General features: G+C 40.8%; 1 protein-coding gene across 9 annotated transcripts; it reads right to left on the minus strand.

Annotated features, from left to right (window-relative positions):
* ELOC (elongin C) lies at positions 1 to 27,592 on the minus strand. Of its 9 annotated transcripts, none has more exons than XM_025394916.1 (5): positions 27,360 to 27,423; positions 18,920 to 19,055; positions 13,229 to 13,282; positions 9,812 to 9,955; positions 212 to 936 (listed from the first exon to the last, which is right to left on the minus strand). In XM_025394916.1, exons 3-5 carry the CDS (start codon positions 13,230 to 13,232, stop codon positions 746 to 748), a joined length of 339 nt encoding a protein of 112 aa, XP_025250701.1. In that variant the 5' UTR covers positions 13,233 to 13,282; positions 18,920 to 19,055; positions 27,360 to 27,423; the 3' UTR covers positions 212 to 745. The 9 variants fall into 9 exon arrangements, with proteins under 9 accessions (XP_025250707.1, XP_025250706.1, XP_025250701.1 ...); XM_025394917.1 differs by lacking the exons at positions 18,920 to 19,055; positions 27,360 to 27,423 and adding exons at positions 25,816 to 25,871; positions 27,162 to 27,200; XM_025394915.1 differs by lacking the exons at positions 18,920 to 19,055; positions 27,360 to 27,423 and adding an exon at positions 27,533 to 27,592.

Below are 27,592 nucleotides of genomic sequence, written 5' to 3' on the forward strand. Positions count from 1 at the left end.
ATTGCAAAAGACGCTTTATAGTCAATGCAAATACAGTACTTTGAATTATCCGAAATGTATAATGCACAAGAACTCTAAGTCATGTAGTTTACTTGTTGACCATCTGGCTACAGTTCAGTTACTTCTGCAAAAGCTATACCTAGTAACCTTCCAAAATTGTTTTTAAATAAAGTTCTTAAATTATAGCAATAAACAAAAGGACAAAGCACACTTAAAGAATACTGCAGTTTATCAAAAGACATAAGAAATTTCAACTCATACTTGGAGAGTTATAAAAATGTTTTGGCTAAGTTATAAACATGTTTATAATGCAATTATTCGCATAACTCTAGTAATGCTAACGGCAGCTATAAGATCAGAATAGGTTTCTAAAAAACCACTAAAAACATAAAAATACTTAGCCCCATTATTTCCCTGTAGAACGTGTTCATTTATGCCTACATTTCAGTATTTACTATATCATCATTGCTGATTTTAAGTCACATTCAAAGGATAAGGCAAAACCACCTACGAATTGGCATATTTGTTTATTTCTCAGTTTGTGAAAATGTCCTTAATTTGTTGATGTAGCAAACAAATTTCAACTTTGATTGCTATGCAAAAAAACAGAAGAAAATCTGCTTTGCAATGAACTTTATATAGTTCAACTGCATACAGGCAACATGCTATATATGAAAAAGTTACTAACTGAACTACAGGTATTAAATACTGAAAAGAGTTAACAGTTTATTATAATTTATTTTATTTAACAATCTAGGAAGTTCGCAGCCATCAGCAGTTCTAGTGCAATTTCAGGTGCAATTGGGAATTCGGGAATCTCGGTGGAGCTGTTAGTGTAGCGAACCTTGTACGTAAAATACATGCATACTTTTGATAGCACATGTGAAGGTATCTCTCTAAAATTGACCTCATTGGTTTCGTTCTCAGCAAACTGACCTGTAAAACAAAAGAATTATGTATGTTATTGGCTGAACTGTGTTCTCCAAATTTATATGTTGAAGTCTTAACCCCTAGTACCACAGAATGTGACTGTATTTAGAGATAAGTTCTTTAAAGAGGTAATTAAAAGAGGTCATTGGGGTGGCAATCTAATATGATTGGTGTTTTTTTTTTTTTTCCCCCGAGACGGAGTCGTGCTCTTGTCACCCAGGCTGAAGTGCAATGGCGTGATCTCGGCTCACTGCAACCTCCACCTCCCAGGTTCAAGCGATTCTCCTGCCTCAGTCTCCTGAGCAGCTGGGATTACAGGTGCACGCCATCACGCCCGGCTAATTTTTGTATTTTTAGTAGAGACAGGGTTGCACCATGTTGGTCAGGCTGGTCTCAAACTCCTGACCTCGTGATCCGCACACCTCAGCCTCCCAAAGTGCTGGGATTACAGGAATGTGCCACTGTGCCTGGCCATGATTGGTGTTCTCATAAGGAGATCCGGACAGAGATGGGCACAGAGGGAAAACTGTGTGAAGACACGGAGAAGATGGCCACGTACAAGACAAGAAGAGAGCCTCAGAAGAGACCAACTCTACCAACACCTTAATTTTTAACCTCTATACTCCAGAATTGTTAGAAAATAAAGTTCTGTTGTTCAAGCCATCCAGTTGTGGTACTTTGTTATGGCAGCCCTAGCAAACTAATCATCATTAAAACAACCTCAATTAGCACCAAATAAATTACGGAATTCTGATTTTTTTAGTATTAATGACATAATAATTTTTTTTTTTTTTTTTGGACACAGGGTCTTGATCTGTTGCCTAGGCTGGAGTGCAGTGGCATGGTTGTGGCTCACTACAACCCCTGCCTTCCGGGCTCAAGTGATCCTCCCACCTCAGCCTCCTCGAGTAGCTGGGACCACAGGTGAGCACCACCATGCCTGGCTAATTTTTGGATTTTCTGTAGAGACAGGGTTTTGCCATGTTGCCCAGGCTGGTCTTGAACTACTGGACTCAAGTGATTCCCCTGCCTCAGAATCCCAAAGTGCTAAGATTAAAGGCTTGGCCACTTGCACCCGGCCAACAACATAAAAAAACCTTCACTAGAATAGTACTTGGGGGCAGGGCGGGGTGGCTCACACCTGTAATCCCAGCACTTTGGGAGGCCGAGGTGGGTGATCACTTGAGGTCAGGAGTTCGAGACCAGCCTGGCCAACATGGTGAAACCCCATGTCTACTAAAAATACAAAATTAGCTGGGCGTGGTGGCGAGTGCCAGTAATCCCAGGTACTCGGGAGGCTGAGGCAGGAGAATTTCTGGAACCCAGGAGGCAGAGGTTGCAGTGAGCCATGATTGCGCCATCGCACTCCAGCCTGGGCAACAAGAACGAAACTCCATCTCAAAAAAAGATAGTACTTGAGATTCATCAAAACTGAATTTAAAAATTCTCTCCCTGTGGGTTGGAAACTTAAGTAGCTTTTCCTAAGAATCTTGGTGATATGATTACTGAAGGGTGAGCAGGATGAAAAAGTAAATCGTTTTTAAAAAAGATCAATCCAGGCAATCAAGTCTTTAAGGATCATCAGGATCCCTGTGTTGTACTGAATTGCCATTTAAAAATAAAGCCAGGGCACATAACGGGTTTTTTGATTTGGCTTTTCTGAGAATTAGTGAATATATAAAATCACTTGAATCCAGGAGGCGGAAGTTGCAGTGAGCTGAGATCATACCATTGCACTCTAGCCTGGGTGACAGAGCAAGACTCCGTCTTAAAAGATAAAACAAACAAAAAAACTATTTAAACTATTTATTTACCTAAAATAAGAAAAATTCTATTTAAAAGAAATGGGCTGAGCATGGTGGCTCACGCCTGTAATTACAGCACTTTGGGAGACCCACTTGTAGTCTCAGCTACTAAGGAGGCTCAGGTAGGAGGACTGCTAGAGCCCGGGAGTTCGAGGCTGCAGAGTGCCATGATGGCGCCACTGTACTCCAGCATGGGCAACAGACAGAGACCCTGCCACAAACAAACAAGCAAGAAAGCAAAAGAAACATTTCAGGAAAGGAATTCCATTGTTTCCTCCTTCAGTTTTTTAAAAACATGATCATGTTAATGAGATCTCTTCACAAGACATTTTCCTTTAACAGCATTTCATAAACAGTTTTTCAGTCATTCCTCAAAATTTCTGTAGCTACACAAAGGTTGTATCATTTAGCCTTTACATATAAGGGATAAAATATTTTCTTAGCAGTCTAGTACTAGCACTGTGTACTGAATATAAAAGGCATTTCACATCTACAAATATACTTTGAGAATACAGTATTTGAGAATACAATATTTTAAAATACTAAAATATATATAAAATGCCTTTTATATATCTGTTGGTTGGCAGTATACTGTAATAGGAAGAAAGCAGTACAGCAGGACTCAGCAAATAATTCACAACAATAAGGTAAATTTTGGTTTGCCAATAACTAGAACTTCCTTTCTTGAATACATATCTGAAATATTACCAATAGGCACTTATTAAGCTGTTGATACTAAACAAACATTAGTGATTTTTCTAAAAGATGAGATTTATATAACATAAAATTAACCATTTTAAAGTGTACAATTCAGTGGTATTTAGTATATTTACAACGTTGTACAACTATCCCTTCTATTTAGTTCCAAAACATTTTCATCACCCCAAATTAAAACCCAGTAATCCATTAAGCAGTTATTCCTCATCTTCCTCACTCCACCCCCAGCCTCTGGCAAACACCAATCTGCTTTCTGTCTCTATGGATTTACCTATTCTGGATATTTCATATAAACGGAATCATACAAATGTGGGACGTTTTGTGTATGAGTTCTTTTACTTAGCATGCTGTGGAGGTGCATACGTACTGTAGCATGTTATCAGTACTTCATTCCTTTTCATGCAAACAGTAATTTGAGGCTGAAAGTTTTCCTGATCTTTCCAAGATAAAAATCTCCTGTTTAAATTAAAGATCAAATTTATAAAAAGCAAAAGTTCTTTGCTTCTAGCCTGCTGTTATAAAATTAATTTTTAATTAAAATTCTGTTGGCATTTGTGATTTTTTTTTTCCCCCTAAAGTACCTCCTTGCATTGTCCTGTGGAAAAGCCCAAAATCAATTCATCATATTCATCAGAGCCATGTTGTGTGTGTGTATGAGGAGTGAAGGGTGCAATTCAACCAAGGAGCAATGAGTGTCTTTAGCACCCAGATTGGGGCCCCTAAATACCATTTTCTCCTAAAACAAAACAGGGATTTTTGAAGAAACAGCTGTTTTCAGGATTGGGGAACAATGTACATGACACGCCTAAGAAATCTTATTACAGAAAGCAGTATAACTACTCAAGACTAACAGAGCCATGTCAAAAGGACATAGGAGTTAACACAATGTGGCTCTTTCTGACATAAAAATGAAGCAAATGGAACAATCTGAGCATCAGTAAGAATGACTGCAACAGACTGAAAAACATGAAATATAAAGTCATGAATTCATGATGACATGCACTCAAGAACAAAACACTCTTTACTACTAGATGATGCTGAAGAATCAATTCATTACTCTGAAAAATTATATTTAAAAGGAAAAAAATCAAGTCTTTATCATCTTTCCCATATAGACCGTATTTCAATGTAACCAAATAGTATCTTATAGGACAATTTTAGCTAATAAATGCAAAAAAATTTTACAGAATTGGAAAGTCACTGTTTTGTAATCTCAAAGTAAATCTTAACAATAATCACATGAATGCTAATTCAGAGTGGGAAATTTTTAATGGATGAATCAGCCTGACAACCTGGAACCCACTGATCAAGCATGACACTGCTAAAAGACATGATATAACAGGAATACAAGAGTGCTACCTACAAAGTATCCTTTGCCTACAAAAATGTACCAGAGTCTAGTCAAGTCTCTGGAATTTTAACTATGAGTTTACAGAATAAAACTCAAATATAATTCAATATGAAATATGGACAGCATACAAATGACCTTGCTTCTCTGTAAAATTAACCGATGGCCTGGAAAAAAAAGAAAAGGTGCAGGGGAACTATTGCAGATTTTGCAAGTGAAATGGCACAACATCAGGCATGTGCTTGAAATACTCCAAAAAAGTAGGGATAATGAAACAACTTAAGATTGGCAAAATGGGCTAGGCACAGGGGCTCATGCTTGTAATCCCAACACTTTGGGAGGCCGAGGCAGATGGATTGCTTGAGGTCAGGAGTTCAAGAACACCCTGACCAACATCTCTACTAAAGGTCAGGAGTTCAAGAACAGCCTGACCCCATCTCTACTAAAAATACTAAAATTAGCTGGGTGTGGTGGTGGCATGCCTGTAATACCAGCTACTGGGGAGGCTGAGGGAGGAGAATCGCTTGAACCCAGGAGGCAGAGGTTGCAGTGAGCTGAGACTGCGCCACTGCACTCCAGTCTGGGAGACAGAGTGAAAGGCTGACAAAATGTTAATAACTATTGAAGCTGGATGATGGGTACATGGAGCTGTATTATACAGTTCTCTTTACTTCTGTGTAGGTTTTAAAATCTCCATAGTAAAAACAGAAAAAGAATTGTGGCCACACACGGTGGCTCACACCTGTAACCCCAGCACTTTAGGAGGCCAAGTTGGGAGGACTGCTTGAGCCCAGGAGTTCAAGATCAACCTGGGCAACATCACTACAGAAAATAAAATTTTTAAAAAGGTGCACGCCTGTGGTTCCAGCTACTCAGGAGGTTGAGGTGGGAGGACTGCTTGAGCCTAGGAGGGCTTGTGCCACTATACTCCAGCCTGGGCAACAGAGCAAGACCCTATCTCAAAAACAAACAAAAAACCCCACAACAACAACAACAACAAAAAAAACCCAGACAAAACCAGAAAGAATTGCAAGGGACCCCAAATAGCCCAAACAATCTGGAAATAGAAATACAAAGTTGGAAGCCTCATACTTTCTGATTTTGAAACTTACTGCAAAGCTACAGTAATCAAAACAGCATGGTACTGGCATAAGAACAGACATACGGATCAATGGAATATAAGTGAGAGCCCAGAAATACAAACATCTACAGTCAACTGAATTTTAATAAGGATGCCATGGGGAAACGGTCTCTTCAATAAATGGTAGTGGAAGAGCCACATGCAAAAGAATGAAGCTGATCTCTTACCTCACAGGATAAACAAAAATTAACTTAAGACCAAAGACCTAAATTAAAGAGCCAAACCCATAAAAGCCTATAAGAAAACACAGGGGAAAACACAGGGTTAGATTTGACAACAGATTCTTATATATGACACAAAAACCAAAGGAAAAATAAGTTACACTTCAAAATTAAAATTTTGGAAGGCCAAGGCGAGTGGATCACTTGAGGCTGGGATTTCAAGACCAGCCTGGCCAACACGGTGAAACTCCATCTCCACTAAAAATACAAAAATTAGCCAGGTGTGGTGGTGGGCACATGTAATCCCAGCTACTCAGGAGGCTGAGACAGGAAAATTGGTTGAACCGGGAGGTAGAGGGTGCAGTGAGTCGAGACTGTGCCACTGCACTCCAGCTTGGGCAACAGAGCGAGACTCTGTCTCAAAATAAATAAATATATTAATTAATTTAAAAAGATAAATAAAAATAAAAATGTGCTTCAAATGACACCATAAAAGGCGCGGTGGCTCACGCCTGTAATCTCAGCACTTTGGGAGGCCGAGATGGGCGGATCACGAGGTCAGGAGATTGAGACCATCCTGGCTAACACAGTGAAACCCCGTCTCTACTAAAAATACAAAAAAATTAGTTAGGCATGGTGGCCGGTGCCTGTGGTCCCAGCTACTCAGGAGGCTGAGGCAGGAGAATGGCGTGAACCCGGGAGGTGGAGCTTGTAGTGAGCCAAGGTTGAGCCACTGCACTCCAGCCTGGGTGACAGAGCAATACTTGATCTCAAAAAAAACAAAACAACAAAAAACTATGGAATGAGAGAAAGTATTAGCAAATCATGTATCTGATAAGGGTCTACTACTGAGAATTAATAAAGAACTCTCACAATTCAACAACAAAAATACAAACCACCCAATTCAAAAATAGGCAAAATACTTGAATAGACGTTTCTCCAAAGGAGATACAAAAATGTCTAGGAAGTGTATTAAATAATGTTCAACATCATTAGTCATTAAGGAAATGCAAATCAAAATCACCAGAGAGGCTGGGTGTGGTGGCAGTAATCCCAGCACTTTGAGAGGCCGAGGAGGGCTGATCGCTTGAAGCCAGGAGTTTTCAAGACCAGCCTGGCCAACACAGCGAGATCCCGTCTCTACCAAATATACAAAAAGTTAGCTGGGCATGGTGGCGTGCACCTGCCCAGGTACTCAGGAGGCTGAGGCATGAGAATTGTTTGAACCTGGGAGGTGGAAGCTGCAGTGAGTGGAGATTGTGCCACTGCACTCCAGCCTGGGTAAGAGTGAAACTATCTCAAAAACCCACCACCACCACCAAACAAAAACCCACCAGATAACCACTTCACACCCATTAAGATAGCAGCTTCACGCCTGTAATCCCAGCACTTTGGGAGGTCAAGGTGGGCAGATCACCTGAGAGGCAGATGGATCACCTGAGGTTGGGAATTCGAGACCAGCCTGACCAACATGGAGAAACCCCATCTCTACTAAAAATACAAAATTAGCCAGGCATGGTGGTGCATGCCTGTAATCCCAGCTACTCAGGAGGTTGAAGCAGGAGAACTGCTTGAACCTGGGAGGTGGAGGTTGCAGTGAGCCAAGATCTGACCATTGCACTCCAGCCTGGACGAGAGCAAAACTCCGTCTCAAAAAAAAAAAAAAAAAAAAAGACAATAACAAATATTGGCCAAGATGTATACAAAGTGGAACCCTTGCACATTGTTGGTAGAAATGTAAAACAATTCAGCCACTATGGAAAGAGTTTTGTGGCTCCTCCAAAAGTTAAACAGAATTGTCATATAATCAAGCAACTACACTCCTAAGAAGACATCCAAAAGAACTGAAAGTAGGTATTCAAACAATTATTTGTACACAAATGTTCACAGAACTATATATGGTAGCCAAAATGTGTCAACAACCCAAATATTTATCAACTGATGAATAAACAAATTGTGGTATATTCACATCTGGCTGAATGGATTATTATTCAGTCATAAAAAAGAGAGAAGTACTGTGAACGCACTACATAAATGAACCTTGGAAACATGAAAAATAACAAAAGCCAGATACAAAAGGCCATATACTGTATGATTCAATTTATACAAAATGTCCAGAATAGGTAAATTAGAAAGCAGACTGGTGGTGGTCAGACACTGAGGGTAAAGAATGGGAAGGGATAGTGACAGCTAATGAGTATGGGGCTTGCTTTTGGAGTAATAAAATGTTTTGGAACTAGATAGAGATGATGGCTGCAAAATACTGTGAATGTAGTAAATGCCACTAAATTGTACACTTTAAAACAGCTGCTTTTACATTATGTGAATTTTACTTCAAGAAAAAAATGTTAAGAATAGAGATTTGGACTGGGTGAGGTGGCTCACGCCTGTAATCCCAGCACTTTGGGAGGCCAAGTCAGGTGGATCACAAGGTCAGATGAGAACATACTGGCTAACACAGTGAAGCCCCGTCTCTACTAAAAATACAAAAAATTAGCCAGGCATGGTGGTGGGCACCTGTAGTCCCAAATACTTGGGAGGCTTGAGGCATGAGAATTGCTTGAACCCGGGAGGCAGAGGTTGCAGTGAGCTGAGATGCCACCACTGCACTCCAGCCTGGGCGGCAGAGCAAGACACCGTCTCGAAATGAAAAAAAAAAAGAATAGAGATTTGGAAGGTGGCAACTTGTATAAACTTTTTATCTAGCTAGGAACACAAATCACCAGTCTGTGGTTAAAAGGCTGACAATGGGCCGGGTGCAGTGGCTCATGTCTATAATCCCTGCACTTTGGGAGGCTGAGGCGGGTGCATCGCCTGAGGTCAGGAGATCAAGACCAGCCTGACCAATATAGTGAAACCCTGCCTATACTAAAAATACAAAAAATTAGCCAGGCGTGGTGGCAGGCGCCTGTAATCCCAGTTACTCGGGAAACTGAGGCAGAATGACTTGAACCTGGGAGGTGGAGGTTGCAGGTTGCAGTGAGCCGAGATGTCACCACTGCACTCCAGCCTGGGCGACAGAGTGAGACTCCACCTCAAAAAAAAAAAAAAAAAAAAAAAAAAAAAAAGGCGGAAAAAAAAAAAAAAAAGGGGGAAAACAATAAGAGTCCCAGAAAAAAAAAAAAAAAAAAAAAAAAAAAAAAAAAAGGCTGACTATAGAAAACTAATGTAGGGAAATCCATTCAGTCTTGTTGAAACGTATAGGATAAATAACTGAAAACAGAAAATGGCAGAAATCAATTTTTTCCCATTGCAACATAATCAAGCAAAAGGCCAGGCACGGTGGCTCATGCCTGTAATCCCTGCACTTTGGGAGGCTGAGATGGGCGGATCACCTGAGGTAAGGAGTTCAAGATCAGCCTGGCCAACATGGTGAAATCCCATCTCTACTAAAAACACAACAGTTAGCCAGGGATGGTGGCACACACCTGTAATTCCAGCTACTCGGGAGTCTGAGGCAGGAGAATCACCTGAACCCAGGAGGGGAGGTTGCAGTGAGCTGAGATCACACCATCGCACTCCAGCCTGGGCAACAGAACGAAACTCTGTCTCTCTCAAACAAACAAACAAAGAAAAAAACAAAAATGTAATCATACAACAATGTTAGAAGACTTACTCTCTTTAAATGCTGAATCATTTAATTCAACTTACAAACATCCATCAAACATTAAAAGCGAACATATGAAGAAGAAGACAGAACTGTGCTTACCTGGGCCACTCAACATGGCTTTTATCGTGCCTGATGTTAATGCATGTTCTCTTTTTACAATAAATTCATGGCCATCAGATGATATCAATTTGACATACATGGCATCAGGGCCTTCACAGCCACCATAGGTTTTCTCCTCTCCATCTAAAGTAAAGTAAGTAGTAAAACAATTTTTGAATCACACAATGTATTAAAAATAAACAGGTTTGGCCAGGCACAGTGGTTCACACCTGTAATCCCAGCACTTTGGCAGGCGGATCACCTGAGGTCAGGAGTTCAAGACCAGCCTGGTCAACATGGTAAAACCCTGTCTCGACTAAAAATACAAAAATCCAGCCTGGGTGACAGAGCAAAACTCTGCCTCAAATAAATAAATAGAAGGTTTATTAACAAGGTTAATATTTGAAGAACTCAGACCAGAAACATTTCTGAAAGGTATTATAATAGTCACCAAGACTTTAACAGTTTTTAACTCCTTGTTTTATACTTCTCTATAAACATCTTCCAATATCAGAATAAACTGTAGATTTAAGAATGCTACTTCAGTGAAAATTTACTAGTATTTTTCAAGGAGGTATTAACAGTTGTTTTGTAACCAAAGCAGCCCATTCAAATTTGGAGACTAAGACAAAATATTTAACTAGTATGACTTTAATTCTATCACCTGAAATACTCATTTTTAAAAATAAGATGTATAGCAGATTTACAAATCAGTGTTTATATGCCATGTGAGCTCAACTTCCTTTGACAAGCCCCAAATTCTAAAAGACTTCTTTTACTCAGCATTTCACACTTGATGGTTAAAAATAATGACCAAAGTACACATTTAAACAATACTCAGTTTAAATTCATGCAAGATTAAAAGTAATTAATACGGACAAAATATTGGCCTTTAAAAAACACCCAAAGCTGACATGAGGAGACAGAGTGCACAGATGTTACTCTGCTACTGCCACTACTGCTGTACTGGCTTCAGTCACAGTAGCCACATACATAGAGCGTAAAAGTTACATACGCGAGTAAAAATCTCCTTAATTTTTACAATTTTGTACTGTAACAGAATTTTAACTTTTATAATTATTAACATGTGAAATAAAATAGCTTAAGGTTTATTCTAAAAACTTAGGAAGCCCTAGAAAGAAGCAGAAGGATGAAGCTGAAGTACTGTTTGGCCACAGATATCCATTTGTTAAACAATTAATTCAGAAATCTCTAAAATTAAAATTAATATAAATCTCAAAATTACTCATGTGCTACCACTGCCAAAAATGTTTAATTTGATTTAAATCACAACAACCAGACAAATTTAAATTGAGGAACAGTCTTTGAAGTAGAAAACTATTTAGAGACTAAAGAGACAAGTTAATGCAGTATGATAATTTAAAAATGTTTTTATCTATCCATCTATTTATTCATCCATCCATCCATCCACCCACCCACCCACCCGCCTATTTATTTGTTTATTTATTTTTTATTTTTTGAGACGGAGTCTCACTCTTGTTGTGGAGTACAGTGGCACAATCTTGGCTCACTGCAACTTCCTTCCACCTCCCAGGTTCAAGAGGTTCTCCTGCCTCAGCCTCCCCAGCAGCTGGGATTACAGGCACCCATCACCATGCCCAGCTAAATTTTGTATTTAGTAGTAGACCACGTTGGCCAGGATGTCTCGAACTCCTGACCTCAAGTGATCTACCTGCCTTGGCCTCCCAAAGTGCTGGGATTACAGGGATGAGCTGCTGCACCCGGACTAGTTATTTATTTATGGTTTATTTTTTTTAAGAGACAGGGCCTTGCTCTGTTACCCACGCTGGAGTGCCGTGGTGCAATCATAGCTCACAGTAACCTGGAACTCCTGGGTTCAAGAGATCCTTTTGCCTCAGCCTCCAAAGTAGCTGGGAAATAGGCATGCACCACCATGCCTGGCATTGGTCTTTGTTTTTTTAAAAAGGGCTTCTGTTCCATGTAAAACTTGTAATAAATATTCCATCTGTGTTATGTCATCTTATGTTATGTAACAAATGTTCATCTATGTTATGTCGATTTAATTCTCAGACCCAGCTAGGACCCTAAGAGGACTGAGATGGAGTTTTGCCAACTCTACAGTATGAATACACACACACACACACACACGAAGGCAAATGTGGCAAAACATTAACAATCTGGTGAAAGCTATGTTAGTATCTTTTTTTGTCTAATTTTTCATAAAAAGCTGGAGGACCCATAAAGATGTAAGTAGCTTCTAAATTATAGACTATTCAAGTATATAGATTTCTAGCAGTTTTTGCCAACCTCTACAAAGAAAGTAATAATGGTTATTATTTCAACTTATGCTTCTAATATTTTTTGCAACAGAAACCATTTCATGTTTGTAGTGAAAGTTTCAAATTTCTTAAGGTAAAATTACTCACTAAAAATCACAAATTGGAGTTACCACGATATTATTACTGATCTGCCTATCAGGAATATACAGTCATGCATTGCTTAATGATGGAGATACCTTCCAAGACAAGAAATGCATCATTAGGCAATTTTGTCATGACGCAAACATCCTAAGAGTATACTTACTAAATCTAGAGTGTACTTACACCTAGGCTATATGGTGTAGCCTACTACTCCTAGGCTACAAACCTGTACAGTATGTTACTGTATGAATACTGTGAGCAACTCTAACATGATGGTATTTGTGTATCGAAACATAGAAAAAGTACAGTAGAAATTTAGCATAAAAGAGTTTAAAAGGTATACCTGTATAGGGCACTCACCAAGAATGGAGTTTGCAGGACTGGAAATTGCTCTGGGTGAGTGGTGAGTGAATGTGAAGGTCTAACACAGTACTATACTACTACAGACTTCATAAATACTGCACACTTAGGCTACAGTAAATTTACCTGTTGCTCAGGTTGGAGTGCAGTCACACAATCATGGCTTATTTCTGCCTTGAACTCCTGGGCTCACTCAAGCAGCTCTCTTGTCTCAGCCTCCCAGGCAGTTGGGACTATAAGCATGAGCCACTGTACCCAGCACAATTTTTCTTTATATCCTTATTCTATATGCTTTTTTCTATTTTAAAAAATTGTAATTTTTGTTCTACTTTTTAAATATTTTTGTTAAAAACTAAGATACAATCACACATTAGCCTAGGCCTACACAAGGACAGGATCATCGAGATGTCACCGTAGGCAACAGGAATTTTTCATCTCTATTATAATCTTTATGAGACCATGTCACACATGTGGTTCAACACTGACCGAAACATCATTATGCAGGGCATGACTGTGTAGTAAAAATAAGCTGTTGATATGGACAACTAATTTCAGTCTACTGAAATTTCACTTGCGTTCACTGATTTTGAAGATCTTTGAAACAAAAAACCAGTTTCTACTAGTTAAAACACAAAATTAATTATCTTTAGCTTACCCATTTTGTTCTTATGAAATTCTACTTTGCTTCCCCAGGAACTTTAGTAGTTTCCTGAAAATATAACAATATCATATTAAGATTAATGTTGCAAGAGACAAGTTTTCACTCATTGTTATTTAATATGTCCTTGGTGTTAAAAGTTTAAGAACTCTCCCTCCTGGTTACATTACGAGCTCACCATTCCTACACAGCAAAAACACTGCACTTTAACAAAATCAATTGAATAGCAAAATGCTTTGACAGCTTGATCAGCTGCCACTTTTGAATTGGAAAAAGACTACTTAAAATAGAAACAATCATTATAAATTGATTGGGGGTGGGGTTGTTGAAGAGGTTATAAGTGTGACATGTTAAAAGTAACAGACACGTAAAAATGTTCACTCCATTAAAATACATACACAGAACATAATTATCAAGAAAAAACTGCCATACTGAGGTGTTCTAAGGCAGAGGTCCTTTATTCTTTTTCTGGGTAAAGGACTCTGCTGAAAATCCGAACAAAACTATCGGTCCTGTTGCATAACAAAGAAGTTGGCTGGTTTTTGATCCTCGTTTTGAGATATGGCCTCTAAATCCTTGGAATTTCCCTAGTGATGCAAGTCTCTGCTATTCATCATGGGTCCTGGTAGTTTACGTTAAACAGGTAACTCACAGTGGGCCTTTGGATAGTTTAACAAGAGGACTCAGGACAAATGGTTCCGAGGTGGCTTTTTGATATCTCCATCACCTCCAGTTGGAGGGGTGCTGAAGACTGAGCTCAGTCTTGTTGCTTATGACTCACCAATCATGTCTACAGAATGAAACCCCAAGAAAATCCCTGGACACCAAAGCTCAAGTGAGCTTTTGAGGTTAGCAATGCTCTGTACACCTTGTTATGGTACACATCAATGTGCTGGAAGGATGATGCATATTGACTTAACACAGGGAGGACACAGCAAGTTCTGGATCTTGTACTTAGTACACAGTAGTAGACAATAAGCAAATATTTGCTTGAATGAATGGCATGATATAATAACCAAGGACATTCCAGTAACTTCCATGAGAATAAAAAAGCACAGGGCTGGGTACAGTGGCTCACACCTGTAATCCCAGCACTTTGGGAGGCTGAGGCAGGAGGACTGCTTGAGCCCAGGAGATTGATACCAGCCTGGACAATATATTGAGACCCTACCTCTAAAGTAAATATAGAAATAAATAAGAAAAAAGAGAAGTCTTGCTCTTTAATTAGATAAGCATACATACATATTTTTATGCTTCCTTCTGTTCCATATACAGGCTACCTAAGTTTTGAAATTTAACAATAAAGTGGTCAAAAATTTACAATTTTTTGAGAAATTATAAATTTGACAAAATAACAAGATGATTGCTAAAGAAAATGTTTCACTTTCTCAGTAATTTGTATTTTAGTAACATACTACAGCATTTATTCAGAGGAGGATCTTATTCATACTGATACTCTTTTTTATGTCATTTATAGGAAAAAAGCATTTCCTAACTATCCAGCTCTAAGAAATTCCTGACAAATTTTATTTCTGGCATTAAGAGAAGGATCAAGAAAATGAACCATAACACTTCAGAGCAGAAAAGGAACTTGCAGGTAACCTCTCTAATGCCTCAGGTTTGAATGTCATCCATGTAGAGAGGCTAAACAATTTGTTTCAGGTAGTGACAGAGCAGGAGCAGAAATCAAATCTTAGTCTAGAACACTTGCTAAGCATGGAGACAGATATTCAAAAGTACCTTTTTTTTTTTTTTTTGAGAGGGAGTCTTGCTCTGTTGCCCAGGCTGGAGTGTGTAGCGTGATCTCAGCTCACTGCAACCTCTGCCTCCCAGGTTCAAACGATTCGCCTGCCTCAGCCTCCTGAGTAGCTGGGATTACAGGTGTCTGCCACCATGTCTGGCTAATTTATGTAATTTAGTAAAGACCAGGTTTCGCCATGTTGGCCAGGCTGGTCTCGAACTCCTGACCTCAGGTGATCCACTTGCCTCAGCCTCCCAAAGTACCATTTCCAATGTGAGATAAAGCAGAGAAAACAGGCAGCAGTAACAATGAAATACGATGAACATTTTGCAGGCCTAATAAGTGGTAAACATTGTACTAAATGCCTTATATACATTAAGGAATTAATTAATTTGTTTGTTTGTTTTGTTTTGAGACAGAGTCTTACTCTTTGGCCCAGGCCAGAGTGCAGTGGCGTGATCTTGGCCAACTTCTGCCTTCTGGGTTCAAAAGATTCTTGTGCCTCAACCTCCCGAGTAGCTGAGACTACAGGTGCATGGGATCATGCCTGGCTAATTTTTGTATTTTCAGTAGAGACAGGATTTCACCATGTTAGCCAGGCTGGTCTCGAGCTCCCGACCTCAAGTGATCCACGCAATTCAGCCTCCCAAAGTGCTGGGAGTACAGGTGTGAGCCACTGTGCCTGGCCTATCTTATTTAAAAACAACTCTTCCACAAGGGAATTATTCTGATTTTAGAGATGAGGAACACTGGAAGAGTCTGCTACTTGCTCAAGGCTTCTACAGCTTAAGTGGCATCATTAGGATTTAAACCTAGGTAGGTTTGCCTTCACAGTCCACATTCCACTCCTTCCATTATTGCCTACTGCCACAGTAAAAAATTCTGGCTCCAGTTAAACTTAATTGCCACAATTCTCAACAGCTACTGATGTAAATCCTCAAACAGTTCTCTAAAATTTAAAAATAGTACTGTCATTTTATGATATTACACAATTTAAAAATTCACAACAGCCATTATTATTTTCTTTTCATTATACTTTGTCAAGAAAAGAAAAAATGCTAGAAAGATTGAAGTACAAGAATTTCAAGGGCCAACTCTTCTATCTGGAAAATCTCTAGAATAAAACATTGAGGATGTTTATTTAACTAGCAGTAGCTAAGCAACAACGCAAAGTCACATCTTAGGAGCCCTATGGGCAGCAACAGTTTCTCTAGAGAGTTAATGTAGTAAATCAATTCCATCATTTTATACAACAGAGATTAAGCAGAGGAAGAGGAGACCCACCCTTTCTCCCAACATTGAAAGGGAAAATCAACATTAAGAGTTAAAATTCCTAATTCTTAGGTAGAAGTTAGAAATATTTAAAATATGATTACATTTGGACCTAACCCATAAGTTATCTAAAGAAATCTAAGTTTGAGGAGACAAAAATCTCAGCTTGAACATCTATTGCATGACAGAGCTGAATTCTGGAAGTATGAATTGGGCAGGTAAACGCCAGTCATAAGGGAACCGTTGGATTGAGAATAGTTCTAGGCAGAAGAAAGAACATGAACAATGGCCTGAGACGTCATTATGCTTTTAGGGTGTTACATATAAACATTAATCTCTTCAAGTTTTTCTGTGTATGTGTATGTTTAGTAACAAATACTTTACAGATCACTCACAAAAATACACTACAGATTAAAGACTCAAATATAAAAAATCCACGAACTCTAGAAAAACACCAGAAAAAAAGAATACAACTAGCTTACACAGGTATAAAAATGCTTGATGGGGCTGGGTACAGTGCCTCACGCCTGTAATTCCAGCACTGTGGGAGGCCAAGGTGGGTGGATCACGAGGTCAAGAGATGGAGACCATCCTGGCCAACATGGTGAAAACCCATCTCTACTAAAAATACAAAAATTAGTTGGGTGTGGTGGCGGCAGCCTGTAGTTCCAGCTATTCTGGAGGCGGAGGCTGAGGCTGAGGCTGAGGCAGGAGAATTGCTTGAACCCGGGAGGCAGAGGTTGCAGTACACCGAGATTGCGCCACTGCACTCCACCCTGGCAACAGAGCAAGACTCTATCTCCAAAAAAAAAAAAAGCTTGATGGGCTGGGCATGGTGGTTCATGTTTGTAATCCCAGCACTTTGGAAGGACAAGGCAGGCGGATGACCTGAGGTCGGGAGTTTGAGACCAGCCTGACCAACATGGAGAAACCCCGTCTTCACTAAAAATACAACATTAGCTGGGTGTGGTGGCACATGCCTGTAATCCCAGCTATCCAGGAGGCTGAGGCAGGAGAATCGCTTGAACCTGGGAGGCCGAGGTTGCGGTAAGCCAAGATCGCGCCATGGCACTCCAGCCTGGGTAACAAGAGTGAAACTCCATCTCAAAAACAAAAACAAAAACAAAAATTAGCTGGGCGTGGGGTGGCGTGCGCCTGTAATCCCAGTTACTCTGGAGGCTGAGGCAGGAGAATTGCTTAAGCAACCTCTCAGGGGCAGAGGTTGCAGTGAGCCGAGATCGTACCACTGTTGTCCAGCCTGGGTGACAGAGCAAGACTCTGTCTCCAGAAAAAAAAAAAAAAATTATAGGACACAGGCATATCTTCTAAAATTAGGATACCTAAAATAGCAATCTCCCAATTATGTACCCACTACCATAACTGTTAATAATATATGTGAGTGTATGAAACATGTATTCCTGTACAAGATTTCTGGAATTTCGTGTTTCTTAGAACAGATACAGTTGTTTGAAGATGTTAATTATTTGATATGTCCTCAAATTTCCTAGCACTAAAGCTACCTGCTCTCTTAGCATTAAGACTCTGAGTTTCTGTTCTGAGCTTGTTGTTCCAGTTTTGTCTTCAGTGGCAGTGAGTCAAAGACGGAAGTTCTCTGTTTTTACTAAGAATTCTATCAGGTCATTAAAGTAAACACACTTCTATCTTGAGGGGAGCTCTCAAAAAAAATTAAAATTAAAACACAAAGTAAAAGCATTGATCTCAATTTCCAATCTGTTTCTGATAGCTAATACTTAGTAACAGCTGCTGTTCTTCCAAATGGTCAAACTTTTAGTAATAAAATGACGACTCATCTAATAATACCCAGTAATCAATGTTATAATATCTCATTAGCAGGGTCTCAATTTCTAGTAACACACCCTCACAAATGCCAGTCCTATGATCTGTCATGTATTGTGGGGCTTAATTTTGATCAGAAGAAATCTCTGATACTTAAGAACTGTATTTTAGACCAACCACAAATCACCAATCAGAAATATGACACATGGGCCAGGCGCGGCAGCTCTTGCCTGTAATCCCAGCACTTTGGGAGGTCAAGATGTGTGGACCACCTGAGGTCAGGAGCTCGAGACCAGCCTGACCAACATGGTGAAACCCCACCTCCACGAAAAATACAATAATTAGCTGGGTGTAGTAGTGGGTGCCTGTAATCCCAGCTACTTGGGAGGCTGAGGCAGGAGAATGGCTTGAACCCAGGAGGCGGAAGTTGCAGTGAGCTGAGATCGTGCCACTGCACTCCAGCCTGGGCGACAAGAGTGAAACTCCGTCTCAAAAAAAAAAAAAAAAATAAGTATTACAAGAAGTCCACATAGTGTGGACTGCAACAGGCAATCACAGTAATGTTAAGCGGTCCCTGGATAGTGAATGATGGTTATTTATATTTTGGTGGGCTGCAGTCGTTTCATATCAAATTATAAATGGCAAAAAAACCAAAAACAAAACAAAACAACAGACTTCCTGAATCCTTATACTGGAAAAGTGAGTCAAAGTGTATGGCGAGAAAGGACAGTCTCTTCAACAAAGGAAGCTGGAACAATAGCCATATGGATTAGAAGCTCACTGTTAAACCATACACAAAAATCAATTTCAGATGGTTCACAGAATTCAACTTAAAATGCAAAAGGAGGCTACTAAAAGAAAACAAATTATTTTCATACCCTCACTGTAGGCAAAGATTTCTCAGCGGCTAGATGCAGTGGCCACACCTGCAATCGCAGCACTCTGGGAGGGAGATCACTTGAAGTCAGGAATTTGAGACCAGCCAGGCACTCCAGCCTGGGTGACAGAGCGAGACTTTCTCAAAAAACAAAACAAAAATCTCAGAAAAGATGCAAAAAGCACAAATTGTAAATGAAAAACTTGATAAACTGGATTTCTCCAAAACAAAATTTCTGTTCATCAACTACCACAGCTGGGCATCATGGCTCACACGTATAATCTCAGCACTTTGGGAGGCCGAGGCAAGCCGAATGTTTGAGCCCAGGAGTTTGAGACCAGCCTGGGCAACATAGTGGTGAAACCCTGTTTCTATAAAAAATAGAAAAATTAGCTGGGCATGGTGGTGCATGCCTGTAGTCCCATGTATTTGGGAGGCTGAGATGGGAGAATCACCCCAGCCCAGGGAAGTTGAGGTTGCAGCAGGCCATGATGGTTCTACTGCATTCCAGCCTGAGCAACAGTAAGACTCTGTCTCAAATACAAACCAAAAAACCCCCTCAAAAACCAAAAAGAAAAATGAAAAAAATGAGAACTCAAGCCACATATTGGAAAAAAATATTCACAACGCATATCTGACAATGGCTTTGCATCCAGAGTAAATTAAAAAATGCCTGTATGTCAATAAAAAAAAATCCAATTAAAGTTGGACAGAAGAATTGAATGAACACATTAAAAAGTGCTCAACATTATTACTTATCAGTGAAATGAAACTCAAAACTGCAACAAAATACTACTATACAGCCACCAGTATAGCTAAAATTAAAAAGACCATCAACATTAAATGCTGGAGAGGATGTAGAGCAAATGAACTCTCATACACTGCTCATGGGGAGTCCATCATAATAGGAGAATGGATAAATAAGCTGTGGTACATTCATACAGAGCAATACTATTCACAAAAAGGGATGATCTACTGATACAACATGGAAGAATATAAAAATATTACACTAAGTGGAAAAGCCAAACAAAAAAGTATACACTGTATTATCCGATTTATATAAAATTATACAACAGGTGGCCGGGCGCGGTGGCTCAAGCCTGTAATCCCAGCACTTTGGGAGGCCGAGGCGGGCGGATCACGAGGTCAGGAGATCGAGACCATCCTGGCTAACATGGTGAAACCCCGTCTCTACTAAAAATACAAAAAACTAGCCGGGCGTGGTGGCGGGCGCCTGTAGTCCCAGCTACTCGGAGGCTGAGGCAGGAGAATGGCCTGAACCTGGGAGGCGGAGCTTGCAGTGAGCCGAGATCGCGCCACTGCACTCCAGCTTGGGTGACACAGCGCGAGACTCCGTCTCAAAAAAAAAAAAAAAAAAAATTATACAACAGGCAAAATAAACCAATGATGATAGCTCAGCAAGTGACTAGAAAGGAACATTCTGGAGTGATAAAAATGTCAAAACTAAATGGTACAATTAGCATTTCACCATATGTAGGTTATATTAAAGCTAGAATTTTAAAAAATGATAGCATTTCTGAAGTTTACTTTACCTTAACTCCAAAGATATCATCATTCTAGGATGGTTTTCTGCCTAATTAAGCTTTCAAAAGTGACACCAGTAACAAAATTAACCCAAATTCTCTAGATATGCAAATACTAACAGAGGAGGAATAAGCGTTGGTCATCCCAAAGAAAGGAAATATGAGACTACAAATCTGCAACAGAAAATCTGTTAAGTGAACAGCTATAAAAGGAAAGTAGCTTTTGATCTGGGTCTCGATGGATGGAGGTTTTTTTTTTTTTTTTTTGAGACAGAGTCTCACTCTGTTGCCCAGGCTGGAGTGCAGTGGTGCGATCTCAGCTCACTGCAAGCTGGTAGAGGTATTTTTACCAGGCAAAACTGGAAAGAGAGCGAGATCCAGGCAAAGTGAACAGTATGACCTGAGTCAGACAGCCTGGGGCACATAATCCAACTCAGTGTTGTTGGAAATCAGTTTACAAATTCATTCATTCAATAAATATTTACCAAGGGTTAGTATGCTAGATGCTCGCCTAGGCACTGGGGACAGAGATGAACATAACAAAGATTCCAACCTCATGGGAAGAATGGTGGGGACAGAAAACCAAAACAAAATAATACATACAGCATGGTGAAGAACTAACATTAACAGAGACCTGAAGAAAGCAAGGGAATGAGTCACGGATATCTGAAGGAAGAGCCTTTTATGGAGGGAGAATGGCAAGGAGATCAGTCTGGCCAGAGGAGTGAGTCAAGAAGACAGTGTAGGAAAACAGGAAAAGAGGTGAGAGTTTGGGAAGTTGGACTTCATCAAAGAGGCAAACAGCGATACACATAAGGAGCACACACTGAGATACTGACCAAGCCATGGGTTTTTTTTTTTTTTGAGACAGGTTCTTGCTCTGTCACCCAGGTTGAAGTACAGTGGTGCAATCCCGGCTCACTGCAGCTTCAATCTCCCGAGCTCAAAGGATTCTCCCACCTTAGCCTCCTGAGTAGCCTGCTACCAAGCCTGGCTAAATTTCTTTTTTTTTTAAATAGAGGTCTCCTATTTTTTTAAATAGGAGACCTCTATTTGTTGCCCAGGCTGGTCTCGAACTTCTGAGTTCATGTAAACCTCCTGCCTTGACCTCCCAAGGTGCTGCGATTACAGGTGTGAGCCACCACACCCAGTCCAAGACATGGGTCTTGAATGTCTTAATAGTAAACAACGCTACAGAAGAATGTATTCCTTCTTTGCTACATTACCCTGTTTCATCACTCCTATTTATCCTTTTGCTGTTTTCTATCATTTTTGAAGACTTGATTTCAGCCTTCCATATAATGCAGTGCTTAAAATCAGTCAAACTCCTAGCTATATCACTGTGGGAAAACTAACCTAATCTTTCTGTGCCTAGTTTCCTCAACGGTAAAATGAGGATAATACAGCATCTACCTCACAGAGCTGTTCTGAAGAATAAATGGCTTTACATATACAAGCACTCAGAATACTGCCTAGCACACATTAGAACACTGGCCATTATTCTATTTTTGAACCAGAGGTTCATTCCCATATGTATCGAGGGCCTACCATGTGCCAGGCACTGCTCTACATGCTTGGGAGGAATCTGTGGACAAAATAAATCCAACAACCTCTCCTCCACCCGTATCCTGGAATTTACATTTTTAGTGTGGTGGATGACACACTAAAGGACCAGAAAGTAAATACTGTTTGCTTAGCAGGCTGTAAGGTCTCTGTTACAACTATTCCAACTCTGCCACTGGAGTGCAAAAGCAGCCACAGACAAGATGTAAACGATTGAGTGTGGCTATGATCCAACAAAACTTTATTTATGGGCAAAAAAAAGGTAAATTTTATATAATTTGCTCTCTCTTTTTTTTTTTTTTTTTATTTTTAAAGAGACAGAGTTTCACTATTGTTACCCAGGCTGGAGTGCAGTGGCACAACCTTGGCTCTCACTGCAACCTCCACCTCCCGGGTTCAAGTGATTCTCCTGCCTCAGCCTCCCGAGTAGCTGGGATTACAGGCAAGCACCACCATGCCTAGCTAATTTTTTGTATTTTTAGTGGAGATGGGATTTCACTATTTGGTCAGGCTGGTCTCAAACTTCTGACCTCAGGTAATCTGCTCACCTTGGCCTCGAGAAGTGCTGGGATTACAGGCATGAGCCACTGCATTCAGCCAATAATTTTCATGTTATAAAATATATATTTACTTCGAATTTTTGTCCAACTATTAAAAAATTTAAAAACCATTCTTAGCATTCTTAGCTTGCGGGTAGTATAAAAGCAGGTAGTGGGTCAGATGTGGCCTGTGGTTCTAACTTGTTGACCCTGTTCTAGCAGGTTCTTAATCTGCAGTCCCTTACTCCTCGAGGTTCATAGATAAGCAGCAGAATCTCAAATCCTTGAACCTGTAAGCACAATTTTGTGCCTATGTGCAGTTCAGGGTAAGCGGAATGAGGAGGTTCACAGCTTTTATCTCTTATCATAAATTAAGAACTAGTCCTGGCTGGGCGCGGTGGCTCAAGCCTGTAATCCCAGCACTTTGGGAGGCCGAGACGGGCGGATCACGAGGTCAGGAGATCGAGACCATCCTGGCTAACACGGTGAAACCCCATCTCTACTAAAAAATACAAAAAACTAGCCGGGCGAAGTGGCGGGCGCCTGTAGTCCCAGCTACTCGGGAGGCTGAGGCAGGAGAATGGCGTAAACCCGGGAGGCGGAGCTTGCAGTGAGCTGAGATCCGGCCACTGCACTCCAGCCCGGGTGACAGAGCGAGACTCCGTCTCAAAAAAAAAAAAAAAAAAAAAAAAAAGGAACTAGTCCTGTTGAATGAAAGTCAATGGCTACCTTATATAGACGCAAACCCGTCTCCACATCTGAATTTCTACTCTGTTAGGTATTTCTATCTTGAAACTCAGATAAATTAAGTGATAGGACTTCTGTTTCTTCATCTTCCAAATGAGAGAATTGGACTCATTTATGTACAAAAGTCCATTCTGGCTCCACTATATCATGACTAAATCCATCTGAAATTCATCCTTCCCTAACAACCACCTCTAACTCAGCTTCCCATGTTTATTACCCAGAGTCGCTCTCCCACAACACAGAACTTAAGGGCTCCAGAGTACTGCATTTTCTCACTGAGTCTGTCTGCCTCACCCCTGCAAACAACCTAATTATTCTCTCAAATAATATCTACAAACCCCCTTGTTTCAGTTTTAAAATTATGAGCAGATATTCCCAACTTACAATGTGTATGAATCATGGATTCTACATATTATAATTAACAGAACCTTTAGAAAGATTGGCTAAAAATAAACTGAAACCAATCACTTCAGTTGCCTTGTCTCTCCACCTTCAGCGTTCCTGTTTTTGTATAACATACATTTTGTCCACCCTGCTGTTTCAAAATATTGAATAAAAACTGTCCTTCCTACCAAAGGTCAATCTTTCCACTTAAGCAATGATTGCTATCCCCTCACCTAACTAAAGACTCTGCTATGGCCATTATTCCCACCCACACACCAATCTACCATCTACTTCTTAACCTATTTTGATCAGCCTTTTGGCCCACCAGTCCATGTTAGGGGTTCTTATCAAATTTCAATTACTTCACTTAGTCACAGGGTCAATCTTTAATGCTCATTTAGCAGTGTTTTAAACAGTTGCCTACTCCCTCCATCATGAAACACTTTTTCCTTAGTACTCCAGATGTCACACACTCCTTCCATTACTTTTCTGCTTCCATTACTGTATGCTCCTCTTCTGACTGGAGTGCTCCCAGTCATCTGCCTTCTCCATTTAACATTCTCTATTTGATGTCCTCCAGACCACAGGTTATCATCTATAAAATATGACTCCCAGTCATCTCCCTAGTTTTTCTCCTGAGTGCCAGTCGTGAATATACAACTTTTCTACTGCACATATTCTCAGGTGCCTATTAATTATCGAACTCAGTTAATTCCCATACAGAACTTCTGATTTATCAATCTCAGAAACTGATACACCCTTCCCAGTCTTCCACATTTCAGTACATGCACTGCTGTTTACCCAGATGCTTGGAAAAATGATTGGTTATTCAAAAAACATTTTTTTTTTTTTTTTGGTTATTTTATTCCTGGGAAGAAAGCTAAACCCATTTGGTTCCAGCTTCAAATTACATTCCAAATCAGACTACTACTCACTTTCAACTCTACATTTCTAGTTCAAATTACCATATCTCAACTGGACATTTGATTTACTTTCCTGCTTACCACTCTGATCTTGTCTCCCACCACTCTTCCTTCACTATGCTCCAGCTACACTGGCCTTTTTGGTATTCCTCAAAATCAGTCAAGTTCACTCTTACCTCAAGGTCTTTGTATTTGTAATTGCTGTTGTCTCAAAAGCTTTTAAATCCTCATCATTTAGATCTCTAAGTAAAATATCAACTCGTCAAGAGAGCTCTTCCTTCCCTGATGATCTTACCAAAATTAGACACTCCCATCCCAGTCACTCTAACCCTTAACGTTGCTATATATTTTTTTCACATTTATCACTTCTTGAAACTATACTCGCTTACTTACACATATCCTTTCTTTCCTCAAGTTCCTTGACAGCAGGCCTAGAATAGTGCCTGGCACTTTGTAGATGCTCAATAAATATTTCTTGAGTGAATGTACTATTATTTTCCTAATCGCTGAGGCTTGAAATTCAGGCATTACTGGATGAGCTTTTTCTGCTCTTACTTAATAACAGAACAATAAAGAATTTAGGATAGCAGTTTAGCTGAAATGCATTAACACATAAATGTGACCATAGCCGGCCAGATTTGGTGGCTCACGCCTGTAATTCTGGCACTTTTGGAGGCCAAGGTAGGAAGACCACTTGAGCCACCCAAACAAAAAATAAGCTGGGTGTGGTGGTGGGCACCTATAGTCCCAACTACTAGGGGGGCTGAGGCAGGTGGATAGTTTGAGCCCAGGAGGTTGAGGCTGCAGTGAGCTGTGATCATACTACTGTACTCCAGCCTGGGAGTGCAGAACAGAGACTCCGACTCAAAAATAAGTATGAGCATAATAGCAAAGACTTCCCTGATTATTTTCCAGTACTAAAAAATCTACCAAAAAAACCCAGATAAACATTTTAGAAGATTTAAACAATTAAGTATCACTTTAGAACTTGATGTATAGGACTGACTATAACTTCTGGCTGTGAACTAGTGCCTATTATATTAGGGAATTACCATCTGGTAATGCATATATGCATATTTTTTGAATGATAGTTATTAAATTTCATATTTAAGTAAAAGAGGAATGGTCATTTAAAATTAAACAGGGACCCCAAATCATCATTGGCAAGAAACAATAAATACCCATTATAGTACGTACCACAGCTGTTTCCTTGCCATTGTATGTCCAGAATGAATAAATCCACATGTAAACTGCTACGTTTCAACAACATGATTATAATGTAAATGAGATCAGAGATATGTCATTTTAGGTCAATGAACAGAAAAGGAAACAACTTTCGGGGATCAAAAAGCAAATATGGAGCCGAGCGCGGTGGCTCACGCCTGTAATCCTAGCTCTTTGGGAGGCGGAGGCGGGCGGATCACCTGAGGTCAGGAGTTCGAGTCCAGCCTGACCAACATGGTGAAACCCCCTCTCTACTAAAAAACAAAACAAAACAAAACAACAACAACAAAAAAAAAACAAAATTAGCTGGGAGTGGTGGTGCGCGCCTGTAGTCCCAGCTGCTCCATAGGCTGAGGCAGGACAATAACCTGAACCCCGGAGACGGAGGCTACCGTGAGCCGAGATCACGCCACTGCACTCCAGCCTCAGGACAGAGCAAGACTCCGTCTCAAGAAAAAAAAAAAAAAAAGCCAAGAAAAAGGAAAAAGAAAGAAAAAAAAAAAAAAAAAAAAGCCAAGACGGCAGTTAAAAAGTGAGGTTTTAAGACACTAAAGAATTTCAAGGCCAGGCGCAGTGGCTTACGCCTGTAATCTCAACACTTCGGGAGGCCGACAGGGGGCGGATTACTTGAGGTCAGGAGTTCGAGACTAGCCTGGCCAACCCAATATGTCGAAACCCCGTCTCTACTAATAATAGAAAGATTAGTCAGGCGTAGTGGCAGGCGTCTTGGTCCCAGCTACTTGGGAGGCTGAGGCAGGAGAATCACTTGAACTTGGGAGGCAGAGGTGGCAGCAAGCCGAAATCGCACCACTGCACTCTAGCCTGGGCAACAAGAGCAAAAGTCTGTCTCCCCCGGCCCTCTAAAAAAGAATTTCGGTTTTCTACACTAAAAGCAATGTGGAGTACAAATGCTCACTCTAAAACGGCACAAACTCTACAGTTATATGTTACTAAACAGATCTCAGTTCCTTAAGAGAAACTCACTGGGCACAGTATTTCACACTAGATACCTCCTTTCAGACAAGACTGGACGGGCAATAGATGCACGAAACCCCCAACTCATGAAGTCGAGCATAGATCATCCAACGAGTTACCCAGAAGGTAAACTTCTCGGGTACCGCTGCTGGAAGAAGCGAGAGACCTCTCCTTGGGCTAGGCACTGGCTTCAAGAAAATAACGAATCTGAGCGGACACGAGGAAAGCAGAAAAAAAAACGCGACAGGGCTACCATGCTCCTAACTCCACCCTCCCGCGCTCAGCCCGGAGAAGGCCCAGTCTCGCTGGCTGCTGCCCCTCCTTCCACCTCTTTCCAAACCCACCGAGCGGCGCCAGGAAAGGTCCCGCCGCCATCCCCTCCCCCAAACCAGGGGCTGGGAAGGCCCAGGGAGGTTAACAGCTTCCGTTCCTTCCCCGCCCAGAAGGGAAGGGGTGGGAAGTGGAATTGCGAGCTCGTCCCCTCTCGGCCTCCCTCGCCCTCCACCCTTACCCGGAGCTCCGTTTCCGCCCCAGCCCGAGACTCAATCGTCAGCCCCGCAGCCACCGCAGCCGGGTCCCCGCGTACTGCCACAGCCCCTATCCCAGGGCCGCCCCCCCCGCCCCCAGCTGCCTGCTTCTGTGGGTTCCGGGGCAGTCGAAAGAATTACTTCCGCTGGGTCACAGCAGCTTTCTGCGACGCGCGGGAGATCCGTACCTGGTGAGGCGAGGACGCAGAGTGCGTCGCTCACTTCCGTCTGGAGGTAGTGCGTAGCGC

The sequence above is a fragment of the Theropithecus gelada genome, chromosome 8 (assembly GCF_003255815.1).
Source record: "Theropithecus gelada isolate Dixy chromosome 8, Tgel_1.0, whole genome shotgun sequence".
Lineage (NCBI taxonomy): Eukaryota > Metazoa > Chordata > Mammalia > Primates > Cercopithecidae > Theropithecus > Theropithecus gelada.

Coding starts and splice junctions, on each gene's coding strand:
- ELOC (XM_025394915.1), bottom strand. Junction 937..9,811: donor AGCCATGTTGAGTGGCCCAG/GTAAGCACAGTT, acceptor TTTGTTTTACAG/GTCAGTTTGCTGAGAACGAA.